The sequence below is a fragment of the Camelina sativa genome, chromosome 11, assembly GCF_030686135.1.
Source record: "Camelina sativa cultivar CO46 ecotype springtype chromosome 11, ASM3068613v1".
NCBI classification, from domain to species: Eukaryota; Viridiplantae; Streptophyta; class Magnoliopsida; order Brassicales; family Brassicaceae; genus Camelina; species Camelina sativa.
In genome coordinates this window covers 3149847-3167479 of record NC_141890.1, presented here as the reverse complement: position 1 = coordinate 3167479, position 17633 = coordinate 3149847, and the positions used below count along the sequence as shown (strand labels likewise).

Sequence of the window (17633 nt, the reverse complement as noted above, 5' to 3'; positions counted from 1 at the left end):
AAATCAGAGTTTAGTTACTTACTTTGATAATACATATTCCCCAAGTGCCACGCACGCGCGCGTTTGTTTGACTTTTCCGAGAGTGGCGACAACGAAGACACCAACTGTGAAAAATCATATCTTTACGTTTTACTTCAGACTCAATCCAACGGCCGAGATCTTCTACAAACTCATCCTAGGGTTCTCTTTAGTGAAACTAAAATAGTATTAAAAAAAAAGAAAAGAAATATTTTGTTTAATATAAAAGCAGAGAATTAAGAGAGAAACTGTATTCATTCCATCTTTAGCAATCTCTCTCTCTCAGAGTCTCGCCTCCGATATCTCAAGCTTCGCCGTCGCAGGCATCGCCGCCGGCAATTTCTTACCCTATTTTTCATCTTCCCTCTCCTCCGCTATACCCCCACAAAAAAAAAACATAAAAAAGATAAAAACTTTCGTTTAGCTTTTGTTGATTTTGCCTTTCGATTTCGATTTCTTTCGTTGTTTCAGTTTCTAGGGTTTCTTGATTTGGTTTCTCTCTAATAACGAGAGGGGAGGGAAGAGTATCTAAAACCCCAAAAAAAAGTAAAAAAATTTCCGAAAAAAACCCAAAAAAAAAGGAGAGAGAATGGCTCAGGTTCAACAACTTCAGGGTCAGGCTGCGAATGGTTCGACCGTTGCTGTCACTTCTGCACCGGTGACTTCAGGGGGAGCAGCCGCCGCGACACAGTTCGGCACCACGTCGCTTTATGTGGGAGATCTTGATCTCAATGTGACGGACTCGCAGCTTTTTGATGCGTTTAGCCAAATGGGTCAAGTGGTCTCTGTTCGTATCTGTAGGGATTTGGCCACTCGCAGATCCCTTGGCTATGGATACGTTAACTTCACCAATCCCCAAGATGGTTAGTCTCCTCAATTTGGACTTTCAATCTAGCAATTAGCCAATTACCAATTTTTAGGGTTTGCTCGATAGTACTAATTCTGGATTTGAACACTTGGGTGTGTCGGAAATGTCGATACTTTCTAGACTAGAAATTCTAGTGTTTGTATATATGCAATGTGGTGTGGTGGATACAAACTTATACTCAGCTTAATCGATCTTTCTCATGCGTACTTCTTCTTATGCTGTTTCTGACTGTACTTTATCTCTCGTGTCTTTGTTGCAGCTGCGAGAGCGATCCAAGAACTGAATTACATACCTCTTTATGGTAAACCTATTAGGGTTATGTACTCTCATCGTGATCCTAGTGTTCGCCGTAGTGGCGCTGGGAACATTTTTATCAAGGTATGCTTGCTTGTCTTGTCTGTCTGCTTCTCTGCTTTTCGTTTCTGACTTAAGTCATTCGAGTTGCTGTTAGATTGTTAGGAAAAAGATTTAATCTTGTTTTATATCACTGAAAAGTCTGGTTAAGTTTGTTGATTTCTTTAGGAGTGTTGGTTCGTTCTTTCTGGTGCTAAACCTGGCTTATAAATATGCAGAATTTGGACGATTCCATCGACCACAAAGCACTGCATGATACCTTTTCAACATTTGGAAACATTGTGTCCTGTAAGGTAGCTGTGGATTCTTCAGGCCAATCCAAAGGCTATGGGTTTGTGCAATATGCCAGTGAAGAATCTGCCCAGAAAGCTATTGAGAAACTGAACGGCATGTTGCTAAATGACAAGCAAGTGTATGTGGGTCCTTTCCTGAGGAGACAAGAAAGAGACTCAACTGCCAACAAAACCAAATTCACCAATGTGTACGTGAAGAATCTCGGAGAAAATACTACTGATGATGACTTGAAGACTGCTTTTGTCGAGTATGGAAAGATAACAAGTGCTGTGGTGATGAAAGATGGAGATGGGAAGTCTAAGGGCTTTGGGTTTGTTAACTTTGAAAACGCTGATGATGCTGCTAAAGCTGTGGAGGCTCTCAATGGGCACAAATTTGATGATAAGGAGTGGTATGTTGGTAGAGCCCAGAAGAAGTCCGAGAGGGAAACAGAACTAAGGGTCCGTTATGAACAGAATTTGAAGGAAGCTGCGGACAAGTTTCAAAGTTCAAACTTGTATGTGAAGAATTTGGATCCTAGCATTTCAGACGAGAAACTTAAAGAGATCTTTTCTCCTTTTGGTACCGTTACATCTTGCAAGGTCCAATATCCTTCTCTCTTTTTATCTGTAGTGAATCGACCTTCCTAGTTCCCTATTGAAGAAGCTCTTTCATATAATATGACAGGTGATGCGGGATCCTAATGGAACAAGCAAAGGCTCGGGTTTTGTTGCTTTTTCAATTCCCGAAGAAGCAACTGAAGCTGTAAGTCAGTTTGTATTGTCTTGTTGAGTTATTTGTGTGAGGAAATGCTTTTTTTGGTTTTTATTAACAGTGGAATTCTGTACAGATGTCACAGTTGAGCGGTAAAATGATTGAAAGCAAGCCACTTTATGTTGCTATTGCACAGCGGAAGGAAGACAGAAGGGTCAGACTACAGGTTTGCCTCTCTTGAATCACCTCATCTTGTGATATACCTACTACTCCTATTGTCTATTGGTGTGTCAATTCTACACAATTGGACCCATCATATCTAAGTCTTAAAAATGATATACTGCGTATAATTTTCAAAATTGAACTGATGCATTTATAACCCAGGCTATACTCATGTCATTTGGAAACTATATGGTATTTCGAAGATATATAAATGTTATAAACTCTGAGTAAGAACTTCTGCAAATAAATTGTGCATGAATTAACTGTCATGAGATTATAAAGTGGCTTCAAACCGTACCAATTCCCTTTTATTATGGACAATAATGTATGAAGCAAAACAACAAATTTTCTAGTATTTGTATCACATATCTTATTTGCCATTTCCTGCTTCTGATTTTCTACATGATGTGAATAGGCTCAATTCTCCCAAGTGAGGCCAGTTGCAATGCCGCCATCTGTTGGTCCCCGCATGCCAATGTATCCCCCGGGTGGTCCTGGTATTGGACAACAAATGTTCTATGGTCAGGCCCCTCCTAACATGATTCCTCCCCAGGTAAAGTCATCATGTTTGCTCTACTTTAAGTAGCTGTGTGCGATTTTGCACAAAGATATATGTGTAATGGTGACTCGCTTGTTTATCTTCTACCTTGGGTATAATGCTTCAAAAGCTGCCAAGTCACAGTAGAAGTTCTGAATCTGTTTTGCTCAATAATTACTTTACTAATACTTGAGTATTTCCAATTCTATTTTGATACTGTTTAGATAATATTAACTTGTGATTGTGAAATGCCACAGCCTGGGTTTGGGTACCAGCAGCAGCTTGTTCCTGGAATGAGACCTGGTGGGGGCCCGGTGCCCAATTTTTTCATGCCTATGGTTCAGCAACAACAGCAGCGTCCTGGAGGAGGAAGACGCGCTGGGGGAATCCAACAGCCCCAGCAGCAAAATACCATGATGCAGCAACAGGTTCTTCTCGTTTTCTTCTTTAGTTGCAATGAAAGCTGCTTTACTTACTTCGTTTCCTTCTTTAGTTGCAAACTAAATAGTTTATCATATGATTTATTTGTTTGGCTGGTGGTTAGATGCATCCAAGGGGTCGGATGTTCCGGTATCCACAAGGACAAGGACGTGGTGGTAGTGGTGATATGCCTTCATATGACATGGGGAACAACATGCCATTGCCTATTGGAGCTTTGGCTTCAAATCTGGCTAATGCAACTCCAGAGCAGCAGAGGACGGTGAGAGAATCTCTTAACAGACAGATAAAATGGTGAATAGTTTTGTTTTGATTTATAATAATGTTTGGGACTTTTGTTGGTGTGTGTACAGATGCTGGGTGAGAATCTGTACCCGTTGGTGGAGCAGCTTGAGGCAGAGTCAGCAGCCAAAGTAACTGGGATGCTTTTGGAGATGGATCAGACGGAAGTGCTCCATCTGTTGGAGTCACCAGAAGCTCTCAAGGCCAAAGTTGCAGAGGCTATGGATGTTCTTAGGAGTGTTGCTGCTGGTGGTGCAGCCGAGCAGCTTGCTTCCTTGAACCTCTCTTAAACTTGTTTTACCATTTGATCTTGGAGTTGTTTCTTAGCTATTGGTTTTCTCGTGTGGGAATTTGTATTCCTCCACATAACTGCCACTTTTGTGTTGTTTTGAAACCTTGTTTTTAAAATCACCAATGAAAAACCTATCTGCGTGTGTTATTTCGATTTTAATTGCTTGTTCGGTAAGATGCTGGTGACCGACCCCAACTTTGCCCTTTTTTACTATGATTGTTGTTGATTCTAATATTTTGAAAATTAGATAGATTCTTAGTAGAGGTTGGGTCTGGCACACATACAACACCGCCGTAGGCCATTGGCATATCTAGTCTACTTGTTTTTCTTTGTGTGTTTTTATTTGACAACTAGATGGCATGTAGCGTTTACATCGTTTAGGTCTGATGACAACTGTGATATTCATTCGAAAGTAATAAAGACGACGACAAGACAACTACAAAAATCTCTACATATTTGAACTGATGTCAACGAACGAACACGACATATTAACACTTGAAACCAAAAAAGAGTTCAAATTAGTGTTACTTCTTGCATCGAAATTGGACTTTTCACTTTTGCGTCTTGACAAATAAACGAAAAAGTTGAAAAAAATCATTACGAAATGGACGACCCAAAGGAAACGTAAAATTAAATATGCCGACCAGTCGACCATATTACCAAAAAATTGATATGTGGCTGATGTCCCCACCAGTCCACCACCTATCTATCATATCACAAAACTTCTCTCTTCTTTTTTTGTTTGTTCTCCGAATTTTACCACCCAATCAAAACACTTCTCTTCTTCCTCTTCTTCTTCACCATCTCTTCTCTCTCCTTTCTCCCAAAATTTTCTACCTTTGTTTCTTTCTTCTCTCAGATTTCATAAAAAAAAGATTAGTTTTTTTTCATTGGAGTCCGTGAGAGTAAACAGAGGATAACCGATTATGGGTTCAATCAGTTTATCCAATTCTCTGCCCATAACGCGAGTTCCGCTACTTACATCATCACTCAATCATCTTCCGATTTCTTCTTCTACTTCTTTCTCTCTTCTTTCTCCTCCTCCCTTCTCTAATCGTCGTCGCTCCTCCACCTTTTCACCTTCAATCGCCGTCTCTGCCTTCTTCTCAGCTCCTGCCAGCGTTAATAATAATAATAACTCTGTTCCGGTGAGTCCAAAGCTGCTCGCTCCTTCCCTTTTCTTTTTTGCTTTACCAGTATTGAAAAAAAAAATTGAAACTTTGAGATTTTGTTTGGCTCAGGCACGAAACGGAGGCTACACTGTTGGAGATTTCATGACACCCAGACAGAATTTGCATGTTGTCAAGCCTTCAACCTCAGTCGATGATGGTAATTATCTACAATAGTCTTCTAATCTCTCTGCCATCATGTCTCTAACTTTGTTCTCTCGTGTGGCTATCTTTAACAGCATTGGAACTTCTGGTTGAGAAGAAAGTCACGGGATTGCCTGTAATTGATGATGATTGGACTCTGGTAATAAAAAGACTTTTATCTCTTTTCTCATTGCTTTCCTCTCTGTTTAGAGTCTTGAAACAACAACAAACTCGTGATTGATTACGTAAACAGCTAACGTCTTCGGTTTAGTTACTGATTTAGTGGATCTAGAGGCTTATAATATTATGATTTATCTATCTGAGATTCTTATTTACTCCTCTGCTGTAATTTATCCTGTAGGTTGGTGTTGTTTCTGATTACGATTTGCTCGCATTGGACTCCATCTCTGGTAAGTTTTTTAATCTTCTGTTGGTGTGAGTGATGATCACCATATACGGTTTCAGTTTCATAATATCATACAAGGAATACTCTTTATAAATCAGTTAAGGAGTTGAGCCATAATCTATAATCTCTTTGTAGGATTTCACTTCTGCATATCTGATGGATCTTAGTTTTGTTGACACATATATTTTTTATGTTTAGTTTTATTGTCCAGAACGTTTTTATGGCTTTGTATAATACAACTTAACCTTTTGTCTTTTGCATTAGGCCGCAGTCAAAGTGATGCAAACTTGTTCCCTGATGTCGACAGTACCTGGAAGGTATGTATCTCCTTATCCGTTTGTGGTTTGCTTTGTTTTAGGACTAGTGTGTTTCTCTCATCTGCATCAAACTCCTGGGAGTGAAGTTTTACTTATGATATTTCGAATTCTCTTTTCGCCAGACGTTCAATGAACTCCAGAAACTGATAAGTAAGACATATGGAAAAGTTGTTGGAGATTTGATGACACCATCTCCTCTCGTTGTGCGTGATTCTACCAATTTAGAAGATGCAGCAAGGTAATTGGTAGAAGCTTAGAAGGAATGAGTTTTTATCCGATTTAACTAGTGGCATTATGAGCAACGTTTCTTACAAGATCTTTTGGTCTCCAGGTTGCTTCTGGAAACAAAGTTCCGAAGATTACCAGTTGTGGATGCAGATGGAAAACTTGTGAGAATCTCATTTTGTTGTCTTTCTTTCTGCAGTTTGATTTGGTTTTGGTCTTTTCAGTTTCTAAACACATTGTTTTTTTTTGTTGTTGTTTCCGCCCAACAAGATTGGGATCCTTACAAGGGGAAACGTTGTAAGGGCTGCGCTGCAGATCAAACGTGAAGCCGAGAGCTCTACATAGCTAGGAAGCAGCAGTGATGGAGTAGATCCCTTGAATCTTCCATAGTTGATAGCAAAATCTATTTATTCCATTGATATAAGTATATATATATATATGTCAATTTTTGGCTTTCAGAAGCTAATTTTTTTTTACTTTAGGAGTAACATTTCTCAGGCTCAGAACTGAAGACAAATGGTATTTGATACATATATTTTATTGTAGCACAAGTAGACCAAGCAGAATCGAACTACTCTTCAATCTCTCACTGAGCTCTTCAATGAAGCTAGTGAAATCTGTCTTTGCTGATTATGAGCTATACTCTTTAATGAAACTGTTAAGATCGTTGAAAGAAGACCCTCCTTCTTCCACGGCAGCTTTAGCCATCTTCGTACAAAACTTTTGTAAAAATGGGCGTACCGGTTCAAGCTCGTAAATACTATTCACAACAACTCCTGAGCTCTTCACTTCTGATTCCCTAACCTCAGCCATAAACTTCCCCATCTCGCTTTCTACGTAACGGTTATGCACTGTGATGCAATATTCAGAGCATAAAGAGAAGTAGCCAGTGCCGTGGAACACAAGTCTTGGCACATTGAACTTCGCAGCAGCTTCAGTAGCCCAGGCCCATGATGTTTTCGTGTCGTGTTGAATGGTTGTGCTGTAGGAAGTTTATTCACATCGTCTAATATAAATATATATAGCATAAGCTCGACATGGAGGGCGGTGGGACTATTTTGGGTTATTCACTTATACTAATACATAACATAATGGTTTCTGACGTATTTACAACGTCACTTTGTTAGAGTTTTCGGAATCTAGGATCAGTTATTGAATGGGACAAAGATAGTAGAGCATGATCTGATTAATATAACACATTTTGATTGGTGAAGCAGTCCAGTGATAAAATATTAAATTTATATTTAATATATACTCCCTCTATTTCATAAAGAGTGTTATTTTGACACAGTTTTTTTTGTTACACAAAGAATGTCATTTTATATTTTCAATACAGTTTTTAATATTAAATTTCATTTTTATCCGTACTATTTCAGCTTATTAATTAGAAAGAGAAATTGTTTTAGTGTATTTATAAAGGGTAAAATGGAAATTTAAATCATTTTCTTAATTTGTGTGCATTGTGTCAAAATGACACTCTTTGTGAAACAGAGAGAGAGTATAATTTAAATATGTTTAATTAGAAAAATTAATAATCACTCCTTGCTATATAATATTTTAATATATTTTCATACATTTAAATATTATAAATTGTAATTGAATAATTTTAAAAAATCTATATATATAATATAACACATTAATTAAAAAATATTTATTATATATTATAATTTTTTATAAAACATTGTATCTATATTTATATCTATAAATAATTAATAATTTCTATTTTAATTTAATACTTTTTATGTATTAAATAATAACATTAATAAGTTACTGATAAATATTATCTTATATCAAATAAATTAATCTTTTATGAAATCATAATATTTTTGACACTTTTTACAAAATAAATTAATTAGATAAAACTATTTTAGTATATATTAATATTTTAGAGATAAATACTTGGTAAATGCTTCAAATGAGAGCATAGAGGAATATTCTAAATGCTCTTATGCTTTTTTTAATAAATATTGATTGGATGATAAAATTAAAAAAGATCTTTCATATGCACTTCCAATCAAGGCCTTCTTCATATGACATTGGGAGTGTTAAAGTTAAGGTTGAAAAAGAAGTTAAGAACATATTTGGTCATAATAAACGAAATTTACTATATCTTATAGCTATTGCTGCAAAAAGTAAGGAGGTCAGCTTCCAAATTTCATTCTTAACTAATTTAAAAGCTTTCAGAGATTGCATAAACAGTCATTTTTCACTTCTGATTTTTATTATTTGTTCTGTAGCTTTATTGTTCAAGGATGATATCAGATACATCTCTGAGCAATTTTGTTGGGTCTATGGTTCCATATTGCAAACATGGGTCAAAAACTTTCAAACGTGGAGATGCACATGATTGCTTGAAACCTTGTTTTAGATTGTAAAAAACTTGTGGTAGGAAGCTTTACTATCTTTGGCTGTAGCTTTCGGGATTGAGGTATCATACATGGTTGAGTCAACTTTGCTTGTTGTCTTTCCCCCTGAAGAGAGTTTGCCTTCTACGATTAGCATTATTCAAGAACGACGACAACAGTTACTTGCGTCTACATGCATAGCCCTCGTTTGTGGAGGTAAGTGTATATCTCATTCACCGACATATTTGTATATTTTTGGAGTAGCACTATGAAATTTTCTATCTCTATATATGTAGGTAGCATGGTTTTGATGAATTACGCGATTCCATTGCGAGCTCATGTTGCAACTATTTCAGTTGGATATATCTGTGATAGATCAATTGGGGACAAGTATCATATAATAATGAATTTAGTGGGTTTTTCTTGTTTATTATTATTATTTTTTAATTTATTTTGGTGGATTGTGGAAATGAATTTCATTGAGATGCATATATTGATTTTTCAGTGTTTGGAAGAGCACTTCATACATGAGATCCATAGACTCAACATAGCTGGTACAAGAAACGGTATTACATCAGCTGAATTGATTAAAGGTGGAGTTCCTTTGGACATAGTGTGTAAATCTCTATAAAAGACATTGGAAGTTCGTATCCAAGTTATTGAGCAGATGGAGAGAGACGACAAGCGTTGATGTTATGTTTGAACACAAAGGGTTTTAGACCTATAAAGACCAAATTTTATCAAATTAAATATTTCTTTATTTATCTTTTAGGATGTATTTAGTTCTAAGATGTATGTAGTTGATTTGCGATCTAGTTTACTATTAAGGAGAAGTTAAAAAGAAAAGCAACTTGTTGGATTTTTTTGGCACTTAATTGGTTTAATAAAGTTGATGAAAAAAGTTGATTTGTTCGTCAACTATCAGAATAATCCTCTATTTACAGTAATGATGCAAGTAATCATTCATTTTGGTTAACTTTGATTGACTTGACCAAAAAAAGCACATCCTCTAGTCAACCGACCAAAAAAAATAAAGTCAACTATAAAACTGGGACTCGAACCCAGCACCAATAAAGACATTGGGCAAGCTACTTAACCACTGGACTAAAGAACTTTGTTGATTTAATTGCACAACAAATCTAATTATCTCGCTTCACTTTCTCTTTCTTCCGTTTTCTTTGCTATTCATACGACAGAACCATCCAGAGCGGCAAACACTCTCCTCCCCACCACCGCCTCTTCTCGGCAAAAGTTGATGTCGAAGCTCTTTCCTTTTCCGAAACCCTAGATTCGATCTCGCAACTCCGGCCAAAATTAGATGTTTCCGACTAAAAACTTGGGCCAAAAAAAACAAGATTCATAATTCAATTAATCACCTCGACTCTTCTCTCTCGCGTTCAAACTCGCTCTTCCTCGACTCAACTCTCTCTCTCTTCTCAACCGTCACCACCTCCCTGAGTCAACTCGTTTGGATCAGCAGCTCTTTATCTTTCCCAAATCATTAGTGTAAACTGTATGTAATGCTTATTACCAATTGTGTAATGTGTTTACAGTTATTATTGTTGCTGGCTAAGAGCTTAGCCTCTGTTACTCTTTTTGTTTCAGACTAATCGAGTTTGGTAATAATAATCTTGCTTAGAGCCATGTGCTTCTTTTCCTAGAGTGCATCCTGGGAATTTAGTGGTCCTGTATTGTTGTTCCAGGCTCTTCTTGTTTTTTATTGAAGTAAAAGTTTTTGCAAAAGTGCATCTCGTATCTAACTTAACAACACTAATGCTTCGCTGTTTTGTCTCGTTTTTTTATATATATTTGCAGCATAGATTCTATGGAGAGTCTAGCCGCCCAGGTCAGCCAAGAAAACGAGATACCTCTGAACGCTGGATTACGCAATCTTGATAAGAAGCTTGAAGCAGAATCTATAAGCATCTCCTGTCATCATGTTTGGTGGTTCTTACTTATGGTGGAAGTAAGCTTACAAAATTCCAGTCAATTGGTCACTTCTTATTACTACACTCCAATACTCTCTCTCTCTCATCTGTTGTACTCCATTTCCTAAGGCAGTGCTTGCAGCGTGGTTCGTCAGGCTACAGTATCCGCATATTGCAATTGGCGCATTAGCATCCTCTGCTCCAGTTCCGCAGTTTGATAAGACTGTTCCGTCTTCAAGCTTCTACGACACCGTTTCTCAGGATTTCGAGGTCTGTATATTTCTTGTTTAAATCAAAGAGTTGTGATTGCGGTAAAGATGCTTGTGAGAGATAATAAGCTATGTATTCTTGTGCCATTATAGTATCTTTTGCATTCATATATAGTTTTATGGGTTTTTCGAGTGAAACTTTGTGAAGAAGGGATTGATCACACCAATTTTTGCAAGATCGATCTAGGACATTGCACCGACCCGATATTGGTAGGATGTGCGGGGCCTCATCATATGTCTACCAGTTTTACACCGCTCTCAAGGTTGAAAGGAAGATCATACTCCCAAAGCAAGATATCACATCCATTCGTTCAAGGGACAACATCATCTTCATTCCTAGTGAGGAGTCGCTCTACAACGCATGTACCGACCCACCCATCGTAGCCCGTTACAAAGCACAACGACAAAAGGAGAAAGCAACCGCTAATCCATCTCATCAAGACACATCTCAAACGGGTCCATCTCATGAGGGTGAGCCTCCTCGAGATCCTTCCGCCTGTGGAAATGAACGTTTTTGTTTCCAACCCTTTGAGGGTTCATTCACTTCAAACGCTCTTCGCCTGGCGCATAAACATAACAAGCTGCTTCTACAATGGAACAAGGTGCTAGATGAAACCATCAAGGAATACAAGAAGGAGGTTGAGAGCTTGAGAGAAAGGGTGAAGCGACTCGAGGAGCGAATTCCAGAAGGCTAGTCCCTCCAAAGCCAGATCCAAGAAAACAACACACACAAAGGAAGGGAAAATGAGAAAGCTTTTTAACACTTGTGACGGTTATAATTATTGTGACCAGTAATGGGAGTCCATGCATGGGGAGGATGTGACTAGGAACTAATTGTTTTTGTTTACTTGAAGAGAGTTAAGTTATAGTCTAGTGTCGAGCATGCCCATGTAGTAGTAGGTGGAGTGATTATGTAGTAGTTGGTAAAAATCAGAGAGTGGTTCCTTAACAACTACTGTACACTCAACTAGACGCACACTAATACTAGTTCCTTGAATCTTCCATTGTTGATAGCAAAATCTATTTATTCCATTGATATAAGTATATATATATATATATATATATATGTCAATTTTTGGCTTTCAGAAACTAAATTTTTTTACTTTAGGAGTAACATTTCTCAGACTCAGAACTGAAGACAAATGGTATTTGATACATATATTTTATTGTAGCACAAGTAGACCAAGCAGAGTCTAACTACTCTTCAATCTCCCACTGATGAGCTCTTCAATGAAGCTATCCAAATCTGTCTTTGCTGATTACGAGCTAAACTCTTCTATGAAAGTGTTTAGCTCGTTGAAGGAAGACCCTCCTTCTTCCACGGCTGCTTTAGCCATCTTCGCCAGCTTCTTTGCTCGTCCTCGCCTCTTCTCTGCCTCTTCCCCAGCCAACACCTCCCTCACCGCTTTATCCACTTTTTCTCTGCTAATGAAATCTCCAGTACTCCTAACATGCTTTTTTGCTCCCACGCTCACTCCTGTTCTGAGCACTTGCGTAACCAATTTCTCATTGTAGAATTGCTCTGCTCCAACCGGCCATGTCACCATCGGTAGCCCTGCAGCCACTCCTTCAAGAAGCGAGTTCCAGCCGCAATGAGTCACAAACCCACCGGTTGCTTGGTGGTCAAGTATCAGCACCTGTGGAGCCCAACCTCTTATTATCATACCTTTACCTTTCACCCTCTCTTCGAACCCTTCTGGTAACCATTCTTCTTTGTCACCTATTCATACCAAGTTTTGTTTCAGACTCAAAACAGATAAACCCAAAAATGCAATTATATAGCCTGTTATTGTTTAAATAGTTAATTTCAATACCTGTGCTTTTCCTAACAACCCAGATGAAATTTGTTCCACAAGCTTCTAATCCTGCAGCGATCTCTATCAGCTGCTCGTTCTTGAAGCAAGCCACACTCCCAAAGGAAATGTAAATGACTGAATCTGGTTTCTTGGAATCAAGCCATTTGAGGCATTCAACCTCATCAATGCTCGCTTTCTTTCCTCTCCCAGCCTTCTCCTCAAATCCTCTGCTGTAAAGAGAGAGCGGACCGATATGCCAAGATCTCTTTTGTACAAAACTTTTGTAAAAATCGGCGTAATCCGGTTCAAGCTCGTAAAAACTATTCACAACAACTCCTGAGCTCTTCACTTCCGATTCCCTAACCTCAGCCATAAACTTCCCCATCTCGCTTTCTCCATGACGGTCTCCGATCTGGCCTTTAGTGATCACTATGTTCCCGGGGAGATCAGGGATCACAAAAGGCTCACAACTCGAAGCTACTGTGTTTTGTGGGTTATGCACTCTGATGCAATAATCAGAGCATAAAGAGAAGTAGCCAGTGCCGTGGAACACAAGTCTTGGCACATTGAACTTCTCAGCAGCTTCAGTAGCCCAGGGGAAGAACATGTCGGCGATAAGACAATCCGGTCTCGTTGTCTGGAGGAGCTTCTCAAGCTGGTCTTTGAAAAACCTTGTGGACAAAAGGAACTTTAAGGACAGATCTTGTCTATCAATATTGTTGTCTGCGGTGAAGAAATCAGCGTTTTCGCATCCTTCTGGTAACCCGAGCCGCACGCAAGGGAAGTCGAAGATCTGGATGTCGATTTCGAGACCCGGATTCAGGTTCTTGAAAGCGTCGATTGGTTTTTGGAGGATCTTGGCGTTGAGAGGTGTGGTGAGGATGGTGGATTTGGCTCCTCTGCTTGAGAAAAGCTTAGCCATGTCTACAGTTGGTATCATATGGCCATGAGCCATGAAAGGGAAGAACATAACATGGAGCTTACGAGGAGGATGATCACTACCCATGTTTGACTTTGGTCGAAAAGAAAATGAGATGTTCTCAGAAACTAAAGAAAACTAATTATGTGAAATGAGCTAGAGATCTTGAAGTGATGGTTTGGTGTCGTGTTGAATGGTTTTAGCAGTTTGTACATATCGTCTATATATAGCATAAAATCCATATGGAAGGAAGCTTGTATCATGGGTGGGATTTCTTGGATATCTTATATAATGGGTTGTGACGTGTTTACATACGTCACTATTTAGGATCGGTTTTCTAGGTCCTTTGTAATTTGTATAAATCACTTTTGAGAAGTAATTATTTTGAACTTTGTTTTTTTTTTTAAATGGAGAAAAAGTGAAACTAATTGACTAAGATAATGATAATCACTCACTATAGATTATTGTGGTTTGATAATCTATAATAAGTATCTATACAACGTATATAAATCACGGGAGTTTGGATAATGATGGGTAAAAAACATATTTGAGGACAGTGACGTCTTTACATACGTGTATAGTTTTGGTTTCTTTGGTACTTTACTTCCTCTCCTAACGTGCCAGAGTTGTAATCTATGAGATCACTTTTCAAAGGTCTTTCGGAATCCAAAACCTTGTAACTTGTAAATCAGTTACGGGATCTTCTATTTCTCTTCCTAATAAATTAATTAACGTTTTGGTTTTTTACTTGATGTTTTCCTCTACGTGTAATGTTAATTAATGATTTATATTATTATTTTGCTTAAATGTATTGGGGTTACTTTACTTACTTGTCTTGGTCAATTTGGGTCTTTGCGAATTGCAATAGAGAAAAGTGAGGTACATGAAGAACGTATATTGCAATTCGCCTCTTAGACTTTTGAGACTTAAGATGTACTGCATGTTTTTGTCTCTTTTTATCAGTGTGAGTCATGTGGCTGATCGAGATAACGAAACCAAAAAAAACTTTACTGCAGAATCCATTGAAAAAAAAAAATTATTTGTTACAGATAGTTTAATGCTAATCAAATAAAATGCCTGTAATGAATTTTCTCTGAAATTATTAGAATTTTAAAAAGAAAAGTTAGAAATGATATTGGTGTGTACCAAATCTAAGTGGAATCCTTGTGGTTCTCTTGTTCTTTGTTTTAACAGAACGAACAAAACTAGAAAACGGAACTATTGTTGGATTTTGTGTCCTCTCATGCCTCAAGAACCTAACTTCACATTCCTTTTACCAATAGTACCAACTACAAAGGTCATTCTTTAATTGGAAACTTGAATGAACAAATACAATACTAATTCATACTAATTTTTATGTAACTCAAACCAACAGAATTACAAAAACGTTGTTCCTTAACTTTCAATAAATTCAGCTTTACTTAATTACTTTGATCCATTCTCTTTTTGCAATTTAACAAACTGAAGCTCTTCCATCAACCTATTCAACTCAATACATTTTGTTTCACCGCCCAGTCTCTCTCCGTACCGTTGTTTCAGTAATGCTACCCATTCGTCGTTGGCTCTCACTTCCAAATTTCCACCGGGCATGGAATTATTTGGGCTTTCACACCCTCTGCTCCACCATATATGTATGCGTGGCACATGTTTGGGAGTAAAGGAAGAACCAACATGGTCTCAATACTAGTTGACCTAACTAAAGCTTCTAAGAATAAGCTAGTAATCTTTGAAGTTCGAGAGCTTTGATATTTGGTTGAAAAGAGGAATATTGTATGTTTAGAAAATCTATTCGTTTAGTCCCAAAAATTAAGGGAATAAATGGATGTGATGATTAGTCAATTTCAAAGCTGAGAAAATATCACATTTGCCACATTAACAACTATGGTCTAATACCGGTGGTCTAGCTATTCTGAAGCTCGATAGCTGGTAAAATCGAGTAAAATGATGGTCTACCACCAGCGGTCTAGCTATCACGAAGCTCACCAGCTGGTAAAATCGAGTAAAATAGCGTTCCAACAGCGGTGGTCCAGCTCTCCCGTTGCTCGGACGCTAGAATCCTTCCCATTGCAACATATAGTAATTCACATATATTCTCTCTTCCTTTGCCACTTTCGAGGTCCAACCTGTCTGTGTGGTTCCTACGACATCCCAACACACGATTTTTAGAGCTTTTTAAGCGCATGGTTATTAAGTACTATTAACTAAACAAATTGCTCTTGAGTTTAGTGTTTCTCTAATTATTGGTAGCCATGAATTAGACAATGAGCGAGATACTTTCAAGAAGTCATAATTAAATTTGTTAGATAAAACATTATAAGATAAATATATATATATATATATATATATATATATTTTTGTCAACAAAAGATTAGCTCAAACGAGCCAATTGGGTGGGAAATTATTTACAAACAAAACATGATGCAGATAAACACGCGCTTTGCATGCCAGAGAATCTGCACTTACATTTGCAATTCTAGAGATAAAAGATAAAGATAAAGATGAAAATTCTTCCTAGTCAGTCTTGATGTCATCAAGATACGCCGAGAAAGCTGGCCAGTCCGTAGGAGAAGACACCATCTTCACTAAGTCTGAAGAGTCTGTAAAAAACGCCACATCTCTGCAATCATGTCCGATCATACACCGCATCGCCCAAATGAAAGCTTCTACTTCTGCATATAAGGGGGAGAGACTCCGTGAGAAATTAGTGGCTCCTCGAAATGGCGGCGTGTCCTGAAACGACGAACAAACCCATCCCGCACCAGCGAGCGGGTCACCCGCTTTCCATGATCCATCAACGAAACAACGATAACCCGAAAAAGACACAGGAAGATTAGTAGTGGCTACCCTCTGTCGGGGGTCTGGAGCGAGAGTGATAGAGGTCGAATCCATACCCTCACTCTCTACCTGAGCTTGCTGCCACGACAAAGCCTCACCTTCCGCTACCAAGACTATCCTCAGGACGCTCAACAATATTTTCATAAACTCGTGCATTCCTTACTTTCCAAATATACCACATAAGCCAGGGGAACATTGAAACCTGAGACGCAGGGTTATTGTTGCCCAGAAAATGATCCACATTTGCATATACGGACTCCGTGGGAAAGGAAATAGCCCCCACTGGTACGTTTGCTAAAGCCCAAACCTGTCGAGCTGGAGGACAAACAAATATGGCATGATTTACCGTTTCCTCCTCAGCACCACACCGTGCACAGCCCAGATCGCAGGCAATGCCCCGCTTTTTCAAATTTGTCGAGACCGAAATACACCTCGATAAAACTTGCCACATAAAATGTTGAATTTTTGGTGGACAACGAACCTGCCAAACACTGGCCAGGAGGGAGGTAATCTCCGGTCCACAACCAGGTGCTTGGAAAGTTCCAGGTACTTCCCGACGAGCCAAAAGGTAACCAGACTTAACTGTGTATTTTCTATTTTTCGTATAATGTCAATCTAACTGGTCTTCCCTTTGAATGCTTCCTAAAGGTAATGCTCTTATCAAAGCGACATCCAGGGGATCAAAATGCTCGTTGAGCATATCCATTCGCCAAGTATTTGTTCGACGATCAATTAAGTGAGTCAATTGGAGATTGGGATCCTTAAAAGGACCCTTGCATAACGCTGGTCTCGGGAATTGAGCTGGTATCCAGGGGTCAGTCCATATTGAGACGGAATCTTCCGTGCCAACCCTTTTAATAAGTCCTTTGTTTACCAGAGCGCGAGCAGAACAAATACTCCTCCACCCATACGATGGAGAATAAGACCGAATTGGATCCAGTGGGTGTGTATTCCTATAGTACCTACTTTTAAAAACTTTGGCAAACAGGGAGTCTGGAACCTCAAGCAGTCGCCACAATTGTTTAGCCAACAAAGCCGAGTTAAAATCATCAACATTCCTGAATCCTAGCCACCCCCAATTGCTTACTAACACACAACCTATCCCAAGCTAACCAATGCATGCCTCTCGTCTGGCCATTGGAACTCCACCAAAAATTTACCACTGCACTAGTGAGTTTGGATGTAATTGTCTTCGGTAACCGGAAACATGACATCACAAACGTCGGAACTGCAGTCGCCACAGACTGTATCATCACTTCCCTTCTCTATTTTGAAAGCAAT

At 38.6% G+C, this 17633-nt stretch overlaps 5 protein-coding genes, 1 long non-coding RNA gene and 1 pseudogene across 9 annotated transcripts; 4 read left to right on the top strand and 3 right to left on the bottom strand.

Moving 5' to 3' along the window:
* The first annotated feature begins 179 nt into the window (after window positions 1–179).
* On the top strand, window positions 180–4158 carry LOC104721397 (polyadenylate-binding protein 2). Its single transcript, XM_010439367.3, has 9 exons — window positions 180–881; window positions 1146–1264; window positions 1459–2115; window positions 2201–2278; window positions 2364–2453; window positions 2865–3002; window positions 3245–3415; window positions 3532–3687; window positions 3779–4158. Exons 1-9 carry the CDS (start codon window positions 608–610, stop codon window positions 3995–3997), a joined length of 1902 nt encoding a protein of 633 aa, XP_010437669.1. The 5' UTR covers window positions 180–607; the 3' UTR covers window positions 3998–4158.
* A 440-nt stretch (window positions 4159–4598) lies between these two features.
* LOC104721395 (CBS domain-containing protein CBSX2, chloroplastic) lies at window positions 4599–6844 on the top strand. The gene is made up of 8 exons (XM_010439365.3): window positions 4599–5147; window positions 5241–5328; window positions 5408–5472; window positions 5674–5722; window positions 5983–6035; window positions 6158–6273; window positions 6367–6424; window positions 6531–6844. The coding sequence occupies exons 1-8, from the start codon at window positions 4926–4928 to the stop codon at window positions 6603–6605; spliced, it is 726 nt and encodes a 241-aa protein (XP_010437667.1). The 5' UTR covers window positions 4599–4925; the 3' UTR covers window positions 6606–6844.
* A 46-nt stretch (window positions 6845–6890) lies between these two features.
* On the bottom strand, window positions 6891–7345 carry LOC147933592 (UDP-glycosyltransferase 73B3 pseudogene; annotated as a pseudogene).
* A 1149-nt stretch (window positions 7346–8494) lies between these two features.
* On the top strand, window positions 8495–9427 carry LOC147933591 (uncharacterized). The gene is made up of 3 exons (XR_015570984.1): window positions 8495–8821; window positions 8902–9017; window positions 9111–9427. It is a non-coding gene; the product is annotated as an uncharacterized LOC147933591 (long non-coding RNA).
* Window positions 9428–9809: 382 nt separating this feature from the next.
* On the top strand, window positions 9810–11834 carry LOC104721394 (uncharacterized). Of its 4 annotated transcripts, none has more exons than XR_015571875.1 (5): window positions 9831–10118; window positions 10211–10288; window positions 10421–10571; window positions 10667–10803; window positions 10990–11834. XR_015571875.1 is itself a non-coding variant. In XM_087474107.1 (5 exons), the coding sequence occupies exons 3-5, from the start codon at window positions 10431–10433 to the stop codon at window positions 11014–11016; spliced, it is 309 nt and encodes a 102-aa protein (XP_087330233.1). In that variant the 5' UTR covers window positions 9982–10118; window positions 10211–10288; window positions 10421–10430; the 3' UTR covers window positions 11017–11834. The 4 variants fall into 4 exon arrangements, 2 of the variants coding, with proteins under 2 accessions (XP_087330232.1, XP_087330233.1); XM_087474107.1 differs by having other exon boundaries at window positions 9982–10118; window positions 10663–10803; XR_757016.3 differs by lacking the exon at window positions 10211–10288 and having other exon boundaries at window positions 9810–10118.
* Window positions 11835–11882: 48 nt separating this feature from the next.
* LOC104721390 (UDP-glycosyltransferase 73B3) lies at window positions 11883–13778 on the bottom strand. Its single transcript, XM_019232728.2, has 2 exons — window positions 12617–13778; window positions 11883–12522 (listed from the first exon to the last, which is right to left on the bottom strand). Exons 1-2 carry the CDS (start codon window positions 13602–13604, stop codon window positions 12062–12064), a joined length of 1449 nt encoding a protein of 482 aa, XP_019088273.2. The 5' UTR covers window positions 13605–13778; the 3' UTR covers window positions 11883–12061.
* A 2250-nt stretch (window positions 13779–16028) lies between these two features.
* Window positions 16029–16508, bottom strand: LOC147933590 (uncharacterized). The gene has a single exon (XM_087471010.1). It carries the CDS (start codon window positions 16506–16508, stop codon window positions 16029–16031), a length of 480 nt encoding a protein of 159 aa, XP_087327136.1.
* Window positions 16509–17633: the final 1125 nt, after the last annotated feature.

Bases quoted from the DNA above. Each gene is read 5' to 3' on its own strand.
- LOC104721397 (XM_010439367.3), top strand. From the start codon at position 608: ATGGCTCAGGTTCAACAACTTCAGGGTCAGGCTGCGAATGGTTCGACC. The intron at 1,265-1,458 runs GTATGCTTGCTT...ATAAATATGCAG, and splicing joins CTGGGAACATTTTTATCAAG to AATTTGGACGATTCCATCGA. The intron at 3,416-3,531 runs GTTCTTCTCGTT...GCTGGTGGTTAG, and splicing joins ATACCATGATGCAGCAACAG to ATGCATCCAAGGGGTCGGAT.
- LOC104721395 (XM_010439365.3), top strand. From the start codon at position 4,926: ATGGGTTCAATCAGTTTATCCAATTCTCTGCCCATAACGCGAGTTCCG. The intron at 5,473-5,673 runs GTAATAAAAAGA...TTTATCCTGTAG, and splicing joins TTGATGATGATTGGACTCTG to GTTGGTGTTGTTTCTGATTA. The intron at 6,425-6,530 runs GTGAGAATCTCA...CCGCCCAACAAG, and splicing joins TGGATGCAGATGGAAAACTT to ATTGGGATCCTTACAAGGGG.
- LOC104721394 (XM_087474106.1), top strand. From the start codon at position 10,431: ATGGAGAGTCTAGCCGCCCAGGTCAGCCAAGAAAACGAGATACCTCTG. The intron at 10,572-10,662 runs GTAAGCTTACAA...CCATTTCCTAAG, and splicing joins GGTTCTTACTTATGGTGGAA to GCAGTGCTTGCAGCGTGGTT. The intron at 10,804-10,989 runs GTCTGTATATTT...AGATCGATCTAG, and splicing joins CCGTTTCTCAGGATTTCGAG to GACATTGCACCGACCCGATA.
- LOC104721390 (XM_019232728.2), bottom strand. From the start codon at position 13,604: ATGGGTAGTGATCATCCTCCTCGTAAGCTCCATGTTATGTTCTTCCCT. The intron at 12,523-12,616 runs GTATTGAAATTA...TGGTATGAATAG, and splicing joins GGTTGTTAGGAAAAGCACAG to GTGACAAAGAAGAATGGTTA.
- LOC147933590 (XM_087471010.1), bottom strand. From the start codon at position 16,508: ATGCACGAGTTTATGAAAATATTGTTGAGCGTCCTGAGGATAGTCTTG.